Below are 19,946 nucleotides of genomic sequence, written 5' to 3'. Positions count from 1 at the left end.
GTCTGACCTGTGAGAGTACGGCCCTGTGGAAAGAGCAGGACCATGTCTCTCATGTATTTACCACGAGAGTCTGTTTCTGCCTTCAACATTCTTCATGTTGGAGTCAATCTTTAGAGCAAGAATGATTGTGTCTTTGGACAGTTATGGATCTGGAATTGGAATTATGAAAAGGTTGCACTAACAAATGGATTAGAATAAAGAGGCTCTCTTTCTCTCTCCCTCTCTCTCTCTCTCTCTCTCTCTCTCTCTGTGAGTCAGGGTGTGTGTGTGTGTGTGTGTGTGTGTGTGTAGGAATATTCCTGTGGAACCCATTAATGTTTTTGTTTTTCTCTGCTCTGCTGCTTTTAAACAAATCTCAGCCCTGACTTGAGTAAACTGAGGCTTTGTTGTGTTGTTCTGTGTTTATGTTGTCTGTGTTTAAAAACAAGACATACAGGGGACATTTAAAGGCTGAGAGAAACTGGGAGAAACAGAGATCTCAGCGACAGAATGCAACAGTCTCCTCCACATCAACATCTGTGCCATGCTTCACCTCTGATTACACCTCTCTCTCTTTTAAACAAGCTGAACTTCTGATTACGTCTCTCTCTTTCTCATCTTCCAGTTCATCTCATCGTCATTCGTTCCCACTCTGTTTCCTCTTTTGTCACTCACTTCTCTCTTTCTCTCCATCTTTCCTCCCTTTTTCTCTCCTCTCTCTTCTCTCTCACTCCCCTCTCCTTCCTCTGTGTGTGTGTGTGTGTGTGTGTGTGTGTGTGTGTGTGTGTGTGTGTGTGTGTGTGTGTGTGTGAACACGCAGGTCTTCCGTGAGGACCTCATCACATTCAAATCACAAACACCAGGTCCTGTCTGCTCATTACCATTTCTCCCTGCCCTGCCGTCTGGCTGCACATGTTATTGTTTCAGTCAGAGCCCTGTGGTCATGTCTAACCTGCCACGTCCGCCCTGCTCACATCACTCTGGTATACGTTTCGCTGCGCCGCACAGTGCCACGCCGGGTTTCACCCGACACACAAGTCAGAGTCTGTGGAAAGACCTTAGGATCCCGCAGGGAACCGAAAGCCTAATTTGAAAACATGCAGGTCTGCAGAAAAAAAAAAAAAATCATTCAGCGCTTATCACTCCAGCATGAGAGTATGTGCTGCGTTACTAAAGGACGTCTTCAGGGAGGATGGTGGTAGACCGAGACAAAAGGTACTAGACCACTGTGCCAGGCAGTAGATTCATGGTTGTGTTTGTGCTGTATGTGTGGTGTTGACTTGACAGCAGTATTACCGTGTGTGTGCAGTATGTTCCCGACCACTGTAGCCGCGTGTTGTTGCAGCATTGCTGTGTGTGTGTCCAGTGTTACGTCCCTGTGTGTGTGTGTGTGTGTGTGTGTGTGTGTGTGTGTGTGTGTGTGTGTTTGTGTGTGTATCAGTTTCTGTTTTGCTTTGTTCTGTGTTCTGTGTCCTGGTTTGTTTCAGACAGTCCCGTGGACAAGGGACGCTTAACTGCCTGCAGTGCGATTGGGGTTCCGCCCTTTAAAAAGGGCCTCATGCTGGTGGGGAACGCGCACTTTGGACACTTTGGGCTACGCAGCCTTTGCAACCTTAGTCCTGATTCAGGGCAATTCCACGCAAAACTGTCACATCCATAACAGCAACTAAATACCATGGCATTGTGTTGGCGTTATGAATGTGACAGTTTTGCGCGGAATTGCCCTTCATTCTTCTTTTCTGCAATTATGGTTTTGTACATAAATATTTTTAATTTACCCTCCCTGGTTATTTTGCAGGCGTAGCAAATAGTGCATATAAGAGTTTAGAATGAAAGTCTATAGATCAAGAGAGTAATATGTATGCATTTGCCTCTGGCATTATTTCACACGTATTGTCAGTTTCTTTCATCTTTCCTAGACTCACAACTATGCTATGACTGCAATTAAATCAATTCATCTCATAGCTTTTATCTTCGCTGCATAAGGTAGCGATTGACAGTTGATATATTGCCCTGTTCACTATAGTTAAGTGAGGCACCTTGAGTTTTCCTTCTCTTTGTTAAACAGTTTTACTTCTACTTTGCGGTCATTCTCAGTGCCTGTGGCTTGATAGGGAAAGAAACCGTCTTTGAAACTGTCCTTGGTGAAAGTGCCTTTTCTGTTTTTGCACCCTCATCCTGGTATAAATTGCAGAATCATTTTAAATTAGACTGCCTACCAACAATGACACAGTTTAAAACTAGGATAAAGGACTATTTGAGTACTACAGTAAGTGCACATGTGCTGTTACTGAGCGCAGCTGGTGATCATGTTGAGATGATGTTAAATTGCATACTGTCTTTTTCTGTTTTCTGTTTTATGTCTGTTTTACACTGTATATTTTAATATGAAACTTTTATGCTGCTGTCTTGGCCAGGACTCCCTTGAAAAAGATATTCTGAATCTCAATCAATTCCTGGTAAAATAAAGGTTAAATAAAAAAAAATAAAAAAAAAGTGTGTACACTATTTGTCAACCACAATAAAACAACCACAACCATAAAAAAAACGCTAGATGTTTGGGGATTCAGCCTGTATAGCAACACAATATGGTGAGATTGGCCAGTATGAGAGAACATGGTCCAGTATCCCTGTATCTGATTGGCTGATAGCCTGATAGAGTGATAACATGATGGCATGATAGCATGCATATGGCATAGCTCTGTCATCTCATGGAGAGTGCCTGCAGGGGTTATTTTAGGTTACATAAACAGCAGTTTAAAAAAGCCTGCCTAATGTGCAGTGTACTAAACACACACACACACACACACACACACACACACACTTGCAGAAGTCATAAAGAAATGCAAAGGTTGTGTCCATGGTAAAACATTTACGCACAAGAGGGGGTTAGAGGGAACAGACGGAGGTAACCGGTGCCACTGAAACAGGTGTGAATATGAGAGGGACAGTCAGCCAGTCCAGCACAGAGAGATTTAGCAGCATTCCTCTGAAGAAAGAGAGAGTTGGGAGTGATGGAGCACCAGCTCTACAGCTGGGTTCATGCTCGTTGGAGGAATGGATGTGTTTGGCTGCAGAGGTTTTGAAAATGCAAACTTCCACCAAAAAGTACTGACTGTGTGTGTCTACTGTATGTCATTTACTTGAAGAAGATTCTCATGTGGAGGAGGGACAGACGTTATTAGATACTGTAATGATTACAGTGACCTCTGATACTCACTACAGAAAATATTACCCCCTCATACACACAATCTCTCTCTCTCTCTCTCGGTCTCACACACACCAAATGCACAAACACACACACACACACACACACACACACACACACAGACACACACACAGAGGAGGCAGCATTTCACACACACACACACACACAGAGGAGGCAGCATTTAGGGACACCAGGACATGTGTGCCCTTCACACACAAAGTTAACACAGTTCATGCACTAAGAGACTGCCCAGGGGACACAAACATAAGTGTGAAGACACACACACACACACACACACACAGAGACACGAGGGGGGGGGGGGCAATTCAAAAACAAGGACATGAGAGCAGAGAAGGAGAGAACATCACAAGAGATAATAAGGAGAGTTATATGAGAGGGAGAGAGGCCAGAGTGGTGAGAGGAGAGGGTTAGATGTGAGAGAAGAAGAGAAGAGAGTTAGAGGAGAGAGGAGGAGAGAGGAGAAGAGGAAAGAGGAGAGAGGAGGAGAGAGGAGGAGAGGAAAGAGGAGAGAGGAGGAGAGAGGAGGAGAGGAAAGAGGAAAGAGGAGAGATGAGAGGCTAAAGAGGCCAAGAGGTGGGCGGGCATTCGGGATAGGAGGAAAGGTGAGAGGAAAGGAGAAGAGGAGAAGAGGAGAGAGGAGGAGAGGAGAAGAGGGTGCTGTGTCCATGACAAACACCACCATAGCACCAAATTCACTGCACACTGCAACACTACGCTACACCTCTGGTCAGTTAATCGGGAGCTTCTAACTCCCACTCTGCATTGCTTTCCTAATTCTGAACATACAACAGCCAGGAAGGACTTGCACAAAAAGTTATTCAAAACATAAATATATATATATCCAGGACTCTACAGACAAATGTGCAAAATATGGGCAAAGGTGCTGTGCAAACGTTTCAGTCCATGACTTTCCTCAGTGCTTGTTCTGAGCTAAACACATCTTTAGTGAGAGTAGCTCATAATGGACATTCCTTTACAAGGGTTATTATGCAGGGAACACTTCAGTGGAACTGGACCGATGGAAGAAGATGAAACAGGAACATACAGTAGTTTTTAACAAAAGGTTTGAAACCCTCCGATGGGTCTGGCTAAAATATTCAGGGCAGTGTTTCAAGCTCTTGTAAGTGGATGTCAAATAGACCTCATCTATTAAATCAATATTTTCTCTGAGGTATTCCTGGCTCCAGACTGTAATATGCTGTTAAGCAGCAGGAAAGTCTACAAGAAGAGAGATGTTTTCACTTTTGTGTTTCCTTTATTGCCAGTAGCAAAAGGAACCTCTTCAAAATGAAATGAAGACATTCTAAACCCAAGCCAAAAAAGGAAAATATTCTTCACTCACACGAGAGAAATTAAAAACACAATCAAAGAGAGAGAGAAAGAGATAGAGAGAGAGAAAAAGAAAGAGATAGATTTTTCTTGTAAAAAAATGTTTTCATTTGTTTTATCTTTTTCATATTTTATTTACTTCATATAATAACTATTAAAAGTAATATTATTATTGTGCATATGAGTTTATTTCTAAGTTAATGTTTCTACAAGCTTTGACAACACAAGTTATCTTGTCATGTCAATAAAGCTTTCTTGAAATTATAAAATAATAATTGAGAGAGACAGAGACAGAGAGAGAGAGAGAGAGGGAGAGACAGAGAGAGAGGGAGAGGGAGAGAGAGGGGGGGCATAAACAAGAGAAGGCACAAGCAGTGAGAGGGCAATAGACTGGCAATGTGGAGATGTGCATTTCAGACCGCTTCTGTTTTCTCTTTTCTCAAGTTCACGTCCTTTTGCTCTCTCCAACCTCTTTTCTCTCTCTTCAACCTCCCCATTTCCTCTTCCTCTCTCTTTGCTCCTGCATCTATTTCTCCCCTCTGCCCCCTCTCTCTCTCCACCCCTCCCTCCTCTTTCTTCCAAAAGAACCTAGGAGTATGTTCTTTGGCTTGATTGAATTGAGCATCAGAGTTGAATATGCCTCAAGTCAAATTACTGACAAAGTTGGACTCTAATTTGCAAATGGTGTACAGAAAAAGGTCTGTTGTCAGTCACTAATAATGATAATCATCTATGCTCATCTTCCCACTCTTTCTGTTCTTACTATTTTCTTTCTCTTTCCTCTCTCCTCCTTCTCTCCCTCCTCTCCTTTCTTTTGTTAAATCTACCTCTTCCTCTCCTCCTTACCTATTTTCTCTCTCCCCGTCTGTCCTCTATCTTTTGTTTAATCTATCTCTCTTCTTTCGTCTCCCTCCTTTTGCTCCCTCCCCCTTCCCCCTTCTCTTCCCCCCTTCTCCCCCTCCAGTGCTCCTTAATGCATCCTTTCTCTCACGGCCTGTAGGCGCCTGGGTCTCTCTCTTCTGTCCTCTCTCTTCTCTCTCTCTCTTTCTCTCTCTCTCTCTCTCTGCTGTCCTCTCTCTTCTCTCTCTTTCTCTCTCTCTCTCTCTCTCTCTCTCTCTCTCTGCTGTCCTCTCTCTTCTCCCTCCACTTCACTGCGCTGCCAAGACGCTCTCTTCTGCTTAAATGCGGTGATGAGATGGCTTTGTGCGGCCCAACAGGGCTGCAGGGCGTGCAGCTTTTTCTTGGAGCCAAATTTACTTTGATTCCTTAAAAGCATAAAGAGAGCTTTGACTCTCCTCTGCTCTCCGACACGACCGCCTGTGTAATCAGACAGCGCCGCCGAAGAGACACAATGACCTGGGACTAAGTGGCCTGCAGACAGACTGGGGGTGGAAGAGGGGCTACAAACACATGTACAGGCAGAGAAAGAGACAGAGAGACAAGAAACATAAGTGATACTCATTGAAAGGCACATGTGGGCCACAGAGAGGTTGGGTATGGACAGGGACTCAGTCTGCAGGATCACACTGGGCATGACAGCAGTCACTAAATGAGGACCGATGATGGCATTAGTAGCATGTGGAAGCAGGGGGCTCAAACACCTAATTGAATAAAACAGGGCAATGTTCTCTAGGATGCCAGGGAGTACAGGTAATTACTTATGGCTTACACTAATACATACACACACACACACATGCACACACACACACACACACACACACACACAAGCCCCCACAAGCAGACAGACAGACAGACTAACAGACACAGACACACACAGACACACACACACACACACACACTGACTCATGCATATGAGCAGTCTTGATAACCAATTCAAGTTAAAAGGTGGTGGTTATGCAGTCAAATTCTGTGGTGTGGCGTCCGCTTGGCACAGCAGCGACAGCATCAGTAGTCTGGAGTCTGAGTGTACTGAGTGTGCGACCTACCCGTGTGTTGCTCCTGCTCGCCATTTAAAACTCAGGCACATTTGAAAGCCAGTTCACCTCTGATTGCATTTGGGAACGGTGGCTTCTACTCACACAAGCTGAAATGCCCCACAGGTGGAGGGTGCATCAACAGGCTCTCCCTACACACCACATACCCAACACATCAGCTTCCTACACACCACATACCCAACACACTAGCTCCCTAACACACCATCTCACCACATACCCAACGCATCAGCTACCCAACATACCATCTCACCATATACTGTACCTAACGAACCACGAACCAGCTACCAATAATAATAATAATAATAACAATAATAATATATTTTATTTATATTGCACTTTACATTTCATAAGATATCTCAAAGTGCTACAGGTTAAAAAGTAAAAAAAAAAAAGCCAAAGAAAAATGTGGATTTAGAACAGGACCATCTAAAAAAACATCTAAAAGGGAGGCACCAAAAGTTTTGCTAAAAAGAAATGTTTTTAGCCCTTTTTTAAAAACGTCTGTAGTATGTGGTGCCCTCAAGGTGTCAGGGAGGGCATTCCACAGACGAGGGGCCACAGCACAAAAAGCCCTATCCACTCACCACCTATCCGACACACCATCTCCCCAAACACGCCACATACCCAACCCACCAGCTACCTAACACACCATCAAACAACCTACCTAACACACCATCATACAAACTACCTAACACACCATCACACAAACTACCTAACATGCCATCTACCTAACACATGACATACTGTACTCAGCATAGCTAGCACACCAAGTACCAAACACAGCAGCTAAACAACTGACACATAAAACACTATTTCAGCTCTCCATCTCGCTCTCTCTCCTTCCCTCTCTCCCTGTTCAATATACAGTAGATGAACTCAGGGTTGTTCTCATGGCTCATTTGCTAACATGGCCGCTAAGCTCCAGTGGACCCGCAGCAGGGCTACGGGCGCACAACTGAAGTGTTCTGTTTGTGGAGTGTACGCTGCAACAATTATCTTCCACTTTAAGACCAGTCCTCTAACAATTATCTTCCACATTAGACCAGTCCTTTAAAAATGTGTTTATGCTCCACGAACAAAACGTTTCAGTTGAGCTCCTGGTGCAGCCTGGCAGATAGTCTGGTCCGGTGGTCTGTCTGGTAGGTCCTACCTAGGCCTGTCACGATAACAAATTTTGCTTGACGATAAATTGTCTCAGAAATTATTGCGATAAGCGATAATATTGTCGTTCTGAGAATTTTCCTCGGGAAGAGGAAGACGGCCCACTTGTTGTGTTTTTTTTCCCCAACTGGGAAAACTGCAGCGGATGATTGTGTTTTAGATGCATATGCATGTTTGTTGTGTTGAGACTGTTTTCCAACAAATGCGACACACCGACTCGCACACGTTCAGTGGTTCACCACGGGCATTCGGTTTAAATCTGAAATGCTCCCACACTGCAGCTGTCGCGTTTCGCTTAGAAACCAATTCCATCTTTTTTGTCTCGAATAAACTCGCAACTAGCTTTCTCTCTGCCTAGTGCCTACCGGTATACTTCTCACGCGGCTCTTTAGCTGCACTCTGTGGTAGGCTACGCCAGTAGTTCCGCCTCCCCACACACCATGCGACTGACAAGTGACTGACATGAGGGTTCACTCATGGTTACTCTAAGGACCCGAGAGAGAGAGAGGGAGAGAGAGACGAGGAAAACAAACAAGCATGCAAATGGCATTTATCGTGGCCAGAAAAATTATCGAGCTAATTTTAATTATCATGCGATTAATTGATTTATTGAATATCGCGACAGGCCTAGTCCTACCTGTCCAGGGAGATGCAACAGAGGTGCAAGATGGAGGCTGTGGTCAGCAGAACGTCCAGCGAGGTCCGCACCAGGCAGAAGGTCTCGCCGAAGATCCAGTCCTGCCGGATCAGCTCGATGGCCCCAAATGGCATCACCAGAACCGACACCAGCAGGTCCGCAAAGGCCAGCGACACAATAAAGTAGTTGGTCTTTATTTTCCTGTGATGAAGATGGCAAGAGACAATATATCATTACTGTTCCCTTATGTTGCACTAACCTTTCAGTTGATGTTGAGGTACGGCAATGTTTATTGATGTCATTATAAGTCAACTTTGGACAAAAGTGTCTGCTCAGAACTCTAAACATGAACATAAACGGATGGGAGCAAACATCTTACATGAAAACACATAGTTTTCTACATGAGCAAACTATCAGATAAAAAGAGCAGTGTAGAAAGAAGAGCCAGAAATAAGGTAGGATAGAAATGAGATGAGGAAGGAGAGAAAGAAGAGATGAGGAAGGAGAGAATGAAGAGATGAGGAAGGAGAGAAAGATGAACCATGGCAGTGTAGAAATAAGGGCAATACAAAATGTGTAATGTGAAATACAGTGCATCTGAAAATGTGTAAGAGGGAGAATTAAAAAAAGAATGAATGAATGATGTAGCCCATATGGAGAAGTCCTGTTAAAAACACATATGATTCAATATTGGTCTTAATAGAATAATGCAAGGACCATGTGTGGCTCTAAAACCAAATGTATAAAACATACATGTACTGTACAGTATTCATGTACAATACTGTATGTCCTGCCTTAGTATTCATGCATATACTATTCATGTACGAACATATAGTATGCATGTACGAACAATGTTATACAACCAAAACATTATGTTTGGCATAGACTAACAGAAAATTGAGGACATTCTGGGAGTCATAGACTAGATGAGGAAGTGTACCCTTCATTTCTTGACCATTATTTGTGTACATGCGGAGAAAAACAGGGTGAGGTTTATTGGAGTTTTAGTCATCATCTTGCTCTACTAACTTAGCTTTCAAATTACATGAGACAGAAGTATTGTGGAAGACAATTAAAATGAAATGAAAGTTCAAGAAATGATCCGTGAATGAATGTCTAAATGAAATTGTATGCATGAAATGATTATTGTGGCTATGCATAAGTTGCAAGAGGATACTGCTCAGAACCCTGAGTGTTATCCAGTTTGATTTGCAAAACGTGTGACACATTCAGCAAGGAGGAACTTCCAGTGAAATGTTTGGTTTACCAAACCTCGCCTTGTCTAAACACAATTGTGTTTACGTATTGTTTTGCATAAATAGAAAATCCTAGGAAATTAGATTAGATTAGATTAGATTACATTTTATTGTCATTGTGCAGAGTACAACTACATGAGTACAAGAAATTCCCCCAGTCATAGGCTAGATGCGGATATGGATTTTGGAGATCCAATCTGCCCGTCCCAACTAAATATACTTTAAACATTGACCCGAACCTGACTGACCCAACGCAATATGCGTTAAACCAAAGTCCTTTTAGGCAAGTCCCTCCACTCGGCGGCCATATGGCAACGCTTTTTGGGCACTCATCGGGTACTTGCCACTTGTTGCCACTGACGTTCGTGATGCAGAAACTTGAAATATTCGTTTTAATAACTCTTAGTGGTACAGGCGAACGCTGTGGTCGCCAATGTCAATCTACCAATAGCATAGTACAATACTGACATACAAATATTACAAGCCTATCAGATTTGGCTATACGAATCAGCTGTTGGACAACAACATACAAACTTTTTTAGCCACCGACATGGCTACCTGAGTATGGACATCGCCGAAGAGGATTGGTTTTGTGGGGGTAAGTATCTTTAATATATTATATATGTATCTTGCTATTTAGCATGTTGATTTCGTAGTCATCGATAATCAAATGTGTTTTGTCAATGTAACGGCAATCTTAGTTAATTGCCGTTACATTCTTAGTAGAAGCTAGGTTAATGCTTGTTGCTAGCTTTTGTCGAGCTAAAACTGTCTTTAGGTACATTTAATTTCAACAACTTCTCTGTGTACAAAACGGCTGTGATAAAGTTAAAATGCAGTTGTTGTTAACACAGAAACGAATCATTTTTTCTACAGTACCTGTTAACTTACTTAAAATTGGCAGGCTGTATTGACAAGATAGCTATTTAATTGGCACATGTGCGGTATGTTTGGTAGAACTGTTGACGTAAGTGACAGTCTTACAAATTAAGTAAATCTTATGTCAGTGTTGCATGCATGAAAAGAGACATTGCAAAAAATATTGAATTAAAACATTTAATTAACATATGTTTGATAACTAACTAAACAGAGCTAACAGCTCAAGAGGTGAACATTATTCAAATAAACAGAGTTAATAGCTCAAGAGGTGAACATCATCCAGAGAATACCACTCTAGTCATTGCTTGGCCTGTTCTCACACATTGAGCACTGGCATAGGTCTGTACATGGCAGATCATGCTGTTTGCATGTACATCTGCCCTTGGTACACTGTGTTTTTTGGCATCCACAGTGTACAAGTGCCAGTACAGCCTCTGGAGCTGGTGGCAGTGACATCCACTCCACTTCATAGCCATCTCCAGCCATTTTCCACCCATGGTTTACTGGAGGTGGAATATCCGGCATACACTCAAGGCTTCGGCGGTGTACTGCAGCCTGATAACTTGCCTGCTGAATATGTTTGTGCCAGCAGTCTTTATTTGGAGGTAAGTCCCTCTCTGAACATTTTTCTGCCTTAAAAAGTTTGGCCCTTGCAACGTTCACTTCTTTACAGTTTTCTTGGGTAATACTTTATAATAACTACACACAATTCATCATTTATTAAGCCTTTGTTACTTATTAGTTAATAGTTTGTTCATCATTAGTAATTTCTTGTTCATACATAATTTATCATCAGTACAACATTTGTTCACACAATTATAAATGGTTTGTTCATAGTAAATAAGCCTATCCAAAATATGTTTGTAACTACATGATTTATACTAACTAGATGTACCGCAGAGCGGTACAAAATATGACCGCCGCCCAGTCCAGCACATTTTTTCCACAAAAAGAAATCACGCTGAAAGGCCTATATGATTCTAACTGTCTCACTAAATTGCATTATCCACACTCAATTCTCACTGGTATCTGCTAGACAACAAGTCCCAAAACATGATTAGTTCATAGATTTCACATGTAAAATTAATTTTATACAACCCCACCTCCATCTTGCCTGTTCATAATTCTGAGAAATTCTTGATTGTTTGTGTTATGTTTATGTTATGTGTGTGGGTGTGTGTGTGTGAGAGTGTGTGTGTGTGTGTGTGTGTGCGTGCTTGTGTGTGTGCCTGCGTATGTGCCTGTGCATGGAAGCGTACATATGTCTACTGTGTGAGTATATGTCATACGTATGATTACTGTGAATGTGTGTGTGTGCGTGTGTATCTGTTTGTGCACATGTGTGCACATGAAATGGGTTAACATGACCCCTTGAGGCAAATATACGGGGAAAAAATGGTCATCCTAGGCCCTACAGTTCTCAAGATATTCACAGAGAACTGTGTCTGGCCTACCCTCCTTTCGGGGGGTCCAGTCCAGCGGGGGGGCTACAGATCAAAACGAAAAATGACGGTTCCATGCTATCCATGTGGGGGTACATGCCCACCAAGTTTTGTGTACCCCGGTCTTTCAGTGTCCCGGGAATCCTTGTTGGTGTACGTCACTAAATGTACACATAAATTATTTTATTGTAAGGCCCCCCATGAACGAAAGTACACAAAACTTGCCATGCATTCGGAGGGTGTCATAATGATCCTACACTTTCAATTTCGTGCAGTTTTGACCATGTCAGCCAGAGATATTGTGATGAAAACACCTACATTTTTGCTTTTTAATTTTTAACTAGGTGGCGCTATACATGAAATAAGTGGTAATGGGATGGGTTGACATGGCCCCTTGAGATCAACATACAAAAAAAAGGTGGACCTCCTAGGCCCTACGGTTCTCGAGATATTCACAGAAAACTGTCTCCGGCCACCTACAGGCCAGTTGGTGTATAGTAACATAAATTAATTTATTGTGTGGCCCCCCATGAACGGAATTCCACGAAACTTGGCGTGCATTCAGAGGGTGTCATAATGATCCTACACTTCCAATTTCGTGCAGTTTTGACTATGTTAGGTCACAGATACCTGCGATTACAACACCTCATTTTTACTTTTTTGTGTTTAACTAGGTGGCGCTATACATGAAATGAGTGGTTATGGAATGGGTTGACATGGCCCCTTGAGATCAACTTACAAAAAAAAATGGTCCTCCTAAACCTTACGGTTCTCGAGATATTCACAGAAAACTGTGTCTGCCCTACCCTCCTTTCGGGGGGTGCAGTCCAGCGGGGGGGCTACAGATCAAAACGAAAAACGATGGTTCCATGCTATCCATATGGGGTTACATGCCCACCAAGTTTCGTCTACCCCGGTCTTTCAGTGTCCCGGGACTCATTGACAGAAATTTGGACGTGCGAAAAAAAAAAAAAAAAAAAAAATATGACTAAACCTATATGACCGCCGCTTCGCTGCGCGGCGGTCATAATAAGTAATGAAACAACCACTTATAATTAAATCATTTTCTTATTATAAACCAGTTGCAAACTATTACAAAATGCTTTGTTCATCATTTGTAAAGCATTGTTCCTATGTTAATTCTCATAAATAAAGTATTTGTACACACAGTTATAAATTGTTTGTTCATAGTAAATAAGCCTATATCTAAAATATGTTTATGAATTATTGTTATTACTTAATAAATTATGCAATAATATACACATGCACTAATGATTAGTTAGGGTGAGGATACATATTTTATAAACCACTTCCTAATACTATAATTCATGATTAACTCAGGGGTTACAAGTGGTTAGTTAATGATATTTTGTGAGCTTATCTAAAGTGAGGACTTTCTATGCCTTGCAACATTTTCAAATGAGTTGTAAAGATTACATTCACATTCATTCATTTAGCAGACAAGCGACGTACACATGTCAATTAAATTAAAGGCCACTGACATAACAGTGAAAGCCAGGAATCGAACCCCCAACTTTTCAGGCTACTGCATGCTAGTACAACTCCTTATCCACTACACTATCTTGGCCTAGATAGGAACTCCTACAACTATACAAAAGTTTCTGTTTTCTTCTACTACACACTGTTATTAAACATCTGTAAACTATTATTAAATGCTGTATTCTTCATTTGTAAAGCATTATTCTTACATTAATTATCATCTGTAAATCATGTTTACACACAGTTAAAATGGTTTGTTCATAGTAAACACGCATATCTATATTATATTTTTGAATTGACTGTTGTAATACCACTGGGCAGAGGTAGTGTAGTGAATAGGGAGCTGGGTTAACATGCAGTAAAGTTGGGGGTTCAAACCCCGGCGTCCACCAATGTGGCCTTGTCGCTTTGGGTGAAAGTGTCGGCTAATGAATAAATGCAAGTGTAAACTCATACACTTTATAACTCATTTGTAAATGTGTTGCAAGGCATAAAAGGTCCTCACTTTAGATGAGCTCACAAAATATCATTAATTAACCACTTGTAACTCCTAAATTAATTATTATGACCGCCGCGCAGCGAAGCGGCGGTCATATAGGTTTAGTCAGAATTTTTTCTTTTTTTTTTTTTCTTTTTCGCATGCCCAAATTTCCGTCAATGAGTCCCGGGACACTGAAAGACCGGGGTACACGAAACTTGGTGGGCATGTAACCCCACATGGATAGCATGGAACCATCGTTTTTCGTTTTGATCTGTAGCCCCCCCGCTGGACTGGACCCCCCAAAAGGAGGGTAGGGCAGACACAGTTTTCTGTGAATATCTCGAAAACCGTAGGGTTTAGTAGGACCATTTTTTTTTGTATGTTGATCTCAAGGGGCCATGTCAACCCATTCCATAACCACTCATTTCATGTATAGCGCCACCTAGTTAAACACAAAAAAGTAAAAATGAGGTGTTGTAATCGCAGGTATCTGTGACTTAACATAGTCAAAACTGCACGAAATTGGAAGTGTAGGATCATTATGACACCCTCTGTATGCACGCCAAATTTTGTGGAATTCCGTTCATGGGGGGGCCACACAATAAATTAATTTATGTTACTATACACCAACTGGCCTGTAGGTGGCCGGAGACAGTTTTCTGTGAATATCTCGAGAACCGTAGGGCCTAGGAGGTCCACCTTTTTTATGTATGTTGGTCTTAAGGGGGCATGTCAACCCATCCCATTACCACTTATTTCATGTATAGCGCCACCTAGTTAAAAATTAAAAAGCAAAAAATTAGGTGTTTTCATCACAATATCTCTGGCTGACAAGGTCAAAACTGCACGAAATTTAAAGTGTAGGATCATTATGACACCCTCCGAATGCATGCCAAGTTTTGTGTACTTTCGTTCATGGGGGGCCTTACAATAAAATAATTTATGTGTTCATTTAGTGACGTACACCAACAAGGATTCCCGGGACACTGAAAGACCGGGGTACACAAAACTTGGTGGGCATGTACCCCCACATGGATAGCATGGAACCGTCATTTTTCGTTTTGATCTGTAGCCCCCCCGCTGGACTGGACCCCCCGAAAGGAGGGTAGGGCAGACACAGTTCTCTGTGAATATCTTGAGAACTGTTGGGCCTAAGATGACCATTTTTTTCCATATGTTTGCCTCCAGGGGTCATGTTAACCTATTTCATGTGCACACATGGGCACAAACAGATACACACACACACACACATACATTCACAGTAATCATACGTATGACACATACTCACACAGTAGACATATGTACGCTTGCATGCACAGGCACATACGCAGGCACACACACAAGCACGCACACACACACACACACACACACAAACACACACACACACACACTCACACACACATAACATAAACATAACACAAACAATCAAGAATTTCTCAGAATTATGAACAGGCAAGATGGAGGTGGGGTTGTATAAAATGAATTTTACATCTGAAATCTATGAACTAATCATGTTTTGGTACTTGCTGTCTAGCAGATACCAGTGAGAATTGAGTGTGGATAATGCAATTTAGTGAGACAGTTAGAATCATATAGGCCTTTCAGCGTGATTTCTTTTTGTGGAAAAAATGTGCTGGACTGGGCGGCGGTCATATTTTGTACCGCTCTGCGGTACATCTAGTTAATGATAGTATTAGGAAGTGGTTTATAAAATATGTATCCTCACCCTAACTAATCATTAGTGCATGTGTATGTAACAACTGTTAAGTAATGGAAATATTACTTAATCAAAAACATATTACTGCATCATTTATTAAGTATTAACAATAATGTATAAACATATTTAAGATATAGGCTTATTTAATATGAACAAACCATTTATAACTGTGTGAACAAATGCTTTGATGAATTAGAAATTACTAATGATGAACAAACCATTAACTAATAAGTAACAAAGGCTTAATAAATGATGAATTGTGTGTAGTTATTATAAAGTGTTACCTTTTCTTGTTCATACAGGTGACATGTGAAGCCCTCCAGTGCTTTGCAAAGGTCTAAAGATGGGGTGAAGCTAGCTCCTAGGTCTTGGAACAGACGCAAGTACTCTGGTTTTGAGCATAATTTTTTGTAGGCTTTTGCTTTCCCAACTTTATACAGAGCACTCACAGTATCACATCCAGAAAAGGCATGCAGACCAACAAGGGCATGACATTTGTCCTCACCAAGATGGCTGTGTAGTTTGCTTATATCTGTAATGTGTGTTTCTCTTCCCTTGGCTGTATGAAAGTACAGATGACTTTTAGGAAGGAAAATTAGTTTTTGATTCGAGACATGTCAAGTCATCACAAGTCAAAGAGGCAAAGTCCGAGTCAAGTCTTGAGTGAATAGTATTCAAGTCCAAGTCGAGTCGCAAGTCATGCCGAATTTTATCAAGTCAAGTCTGAAGTCATTAAAATCATGACTCGAGTCTGACTCGAGTCCAAGTCATGTGACTCGAGTCCACATGTCTGGCCTGGGCTATTCATATGTGACATCACACTCTGTCTGCCACTCGTTGCTTGTCGCTGGTTATGCTTTGCATGTGTGGCATTCTGAGACGGCATTCTGAGACGTAAACCGGGACCATTATCGCTCGTTTCAATTTAAGACCTTGCCGTTGGAAATGTCGTTTGCTTATTCAAAGTTTAAAGACAGTCCAAAGTAGCCTGGGCTATTCGAAGTGTCCGTTTATTGCACATCATTTTTTACGTCATTTTGAAGAGCCACTGCATACCTGTGTGTCAAAATCCGCGGAGTTCACTTTATTGTTGAGGTCAGACATGTTAAGTTTTTACCCGTGTAAGCTACACTGAGAAAGCTCTGCTTCTATCCTCACTGGTAGCTTACAGTACAGTGGTGTGTGGGAGGGGGAGTGGCTAGCGGCGAAAGCCAATGTGCTTTTTGTGCTACCAATTTATTTAACGATATCTTTTGCATTTCTTATTCAAACAACGTCAAAGTTGGCACTGCACTTACTCATGCCCATAGCAAGACACCTGCTCAGCGAGATATGCGTGCCACAGACACACAGATAGACAGACACACAGACGCTTCTTGCTTTATAGATAGATATTAAAACCTGTCCACCAAGGAAGAACTTTACCCTGGGCCTCTTTCATTAAGAAGTATGCTGCATCAGTTCTCCGAGCAATTGTTTGGGCACCCCTGTTTTGGTCCTGCTGAAAATCAATCTCCAACCCTGAACTATGAGGACCAGACCGCTTTCCTCTTCTGTAATATAGTAAGTTAAGTGGTGGAGGATTGACTGACCGCTCTCTTGTTCTTTGTCTCGATGTGTTTGGTACAGGTGCTGCATCATTACCCGTGGCTCACTGAATTGCGATACCATTGGTGTTGTGCGTTGTCCCTTTACCAGACAGGGTCTCTTCTCCAAAATCATTGTTGTCCCAGACCAAAGTCACAGGCACTTCAGCACAGATGGATTCTGAGATGTAAGTTTCTCCTTTCTCCATTTGCAGATTAGCCAGGGCAGTATCATGCTCAAGGACCAGGGAATTGGATGAACAGTGGCCAAGACCATTCAATATTCCAATGAGTTGTGCTGAGCCAGACATATGTCTAACTGCCATGGCAAGTGCACATTGCTTCGGCATGAGCCATCGTGCTTTTGTTGATAGATAATATTTTCCTGCTATCCTCAAAACTGACCCTAACATGCTCGTTTGCTGGTTCTGATGTAATTCCAGATGCCCATGCAATGAAATTGAACAGCTGGTGAGGCACTACCTCAAAGGCCCTCTCCAGGGTGAGGTCACTTGCAGTGGGAGGCTATGGAAGTTTTTCAGACGATTTGGCAGCGTTTTGGAGGATCTCTTTGAGGGTAAGTGCAGCATGATATAAAAGGCGATAATCAGGCCCCAGCTGGGGCGCAACTGGCTGGGGCACCTGCACCCTACGCCGGCGACCCGGGTTCGATTCCCGCCCCGCGGTCTTTTCCGGATCCCACCCCTGCTCTCTCTCCCATTCGCTTCCTGTCACTCTCCACTGTCACTATCATTAAAGGCATAAAAAAAGGCCAAAAAACGGCGATGATCTCTGTGGTGGCATTGTCAGGCTCCTCTCTCTCCATCTCTAGGCTCATATCTCCATCACTATCCTCAGATGAGGACGAAGAGGACATGACGACATCCTGAAGAATATCCTCAGGAGACATATTGTCTACATAAACAAGGTATGTGGAATTTTAGAAAAGGATGGCACTTTTGAAGCCTCTGTTTCAACAGGTGATCCTTATACGCTCCTATGTCTACTCCCTCTGTTTCTTTCACAGTATCTTTGAAAAGGGTATTGAGCCTTGCCAAGCGAAACACCTCTCGCCTTTTTATAAGCCTCTCCTCAATGACTGTCTCACAAAATGTTTTGTAGCCAATTTCATAGAGCCTGCTCTCTGTATTCTTTGTTTTTAAGTACAGGTACCTAGTGTAATCCCTGAAACAAGTGAAGTGGTAACGTGCTTCGCTGGCAACCAAGTCCCTGTATCACCAAATATTTGTGATAGTGATATTTGGTGATATAAAGGAGGTGAGCCTCATCTTTTCTGCCTTCAGTGGCAAGAACCAGTTTCCCAGCATGCAGTGTTTCACACAACGAAAGTTTCTCCTTTAACCTTTTCTTGCTGTGTTTTTCCTGCTTGTATTTGTTACTTCTGCAGATAATGCACTGCACAGGTAGTAGGTGTGGTGCTCGTTGTGATGTAGAAATACCACTGGTGTGTGACCTCAGAACCCGAGTTTTTGATGGACCTTCCTCACCATCCTCTAGCTCTGCCTCTACCTCTAGCCCTACACATTAAACAGAAAACAACAGATTTAGGGTGTGTAGCCTACTCTCAACAATAGTGCATTAATTGACAGATACTAGCTGTTGGATCAAATTGTGAGGGCAGTGCTTATGGGAAACTAAAATAGTGTTCCTCTTCATCTTAACATAATCCACTGCAGAATAAGCGTGCATCCCTGTCATATTAACACAAAGGCTGCAGGCAGGTGCGAATGTAGGTACTGTATTTGTAGTCCTCCCTATCATTCAAATCGAACACAAACTGATTCCTTAAAATGTCCCCTAATAGACTTGCCACTAATTGTCATTTATTTTATCATTTACAGGGCAAGTTGAATTCAACATTGAAGTTAACACTACATTCATTTTAATGTTTCATCTTTTGATACCAACCTTTTGTTACACTTTCTTGTAATAAAGCTTCCTTCTCTCTCCTCTTTTGTGCTCTTTGTATCTTAGTTTTATTTGTGACATGGCAGTAGCAGTCTCTGTGGTAGCCACTGTTGTCTGGTATAGCAGTTGATTCCTGGCTGTTCAAATTAAACCTCTGCACTGCCTCTTCTGCAACAACACTCTCTCTACAGGCAAGGTCTTTCCAAAGAAACACTGACTGAATGAATTTGTCCCAACTTATAGATGTAAATGGGCTTATTGGTCCATCAACTTCCACTACATGCATGCAGTAGTTCATGGCTGTAGGTGATGCAGGTACCATGTGCCCGAAGAGGCTATTTCCTGGCTTTTTCATGACGTGATAGATGTATACAACTCGCATGAAATTCCAAGATGTATGAAAAACTTTTATTAGTGTTTGCAAAGAAACAGAACAACCATCATACATTATGCTGTAAACATTACTTCTACACCCATACTCGTTTAAGTTGCATACTCGTTTAATATTTCTATCAAGTAAAGAGTAAAGAGTTCAAAAGCCTAAAAATTACCCAAATAAAAAAGCCAAATATTCCACATTTCACGTTGGACACAGGTGTTTGTTTACAGTTTTGGGCGGGTCAAGCCACACTGGCGTAATTCCAAGAACGCGATTGGATGACAAGGAACAAACATCATGCATTTAGGACCCAAAATATAGCGGTCTTCTCTATTTGCCTGGAAAATAACGTGGAATAAAGTTGTCGATAAAAAAATTATGTTCATTAGCTGTAAGTGGCAACAATTTTTATCTAACATGAATATACACATAGAATGTATCTATAAAATCTTGGCGCCTCCATCGTGAGAAAAAGTTCAAATGCACA

At 42.0% G+C, this 19,946-nt stretch overlaps 1 protein-coding gene across 1 annotated transcript in view; it reads right to left on the bottom strand.

Annotated features, from left to right (window-relative positions):
* The window catches only part of htr4 (5-hydroxytryptamine receptor 4), a 115,072-nt gene that overhangs the window by 40,321 nt on the left and 54,805 nt on the right, over positions 1–19,946 (bottom strand). The window contains exon 4 of the mRNA XM_076288128.1: positions 8,291–8,491. Coding sequence (XP_076144243.1) covers positions 8,291–8,491 — 201 coding nt within the window. The remainder of the gene's footprint in view (positions 1–8,290; positions 8,492–19,946) is intronic.

The sequence above is a fragment of the Alosa pseudoharengus genome, unplaced genomic scaffold (genome assembly GCF_046254945.1).
Source record: "Alosa pseudoharengus isolate Yale_2024_CS ecotype anadromous, Long Island Sound unplaced genomic scaffold, YU_APseudo_1.1 YU_APseudo_1.1_scf_16, whole genome shotgun sequence".
In the NCBI taxonomy this organism is placed as follows: Eukaryota; Metazoa; Chordata; class Actinopteri; order Clupeiformes; family Clupeidae; genus Alosa; species Alosa pseudoharengus.
Note: the sequence above shows the minus strand (reverse complement) of the source record. Positions and strands in the feature narration are given on the sequence as shown.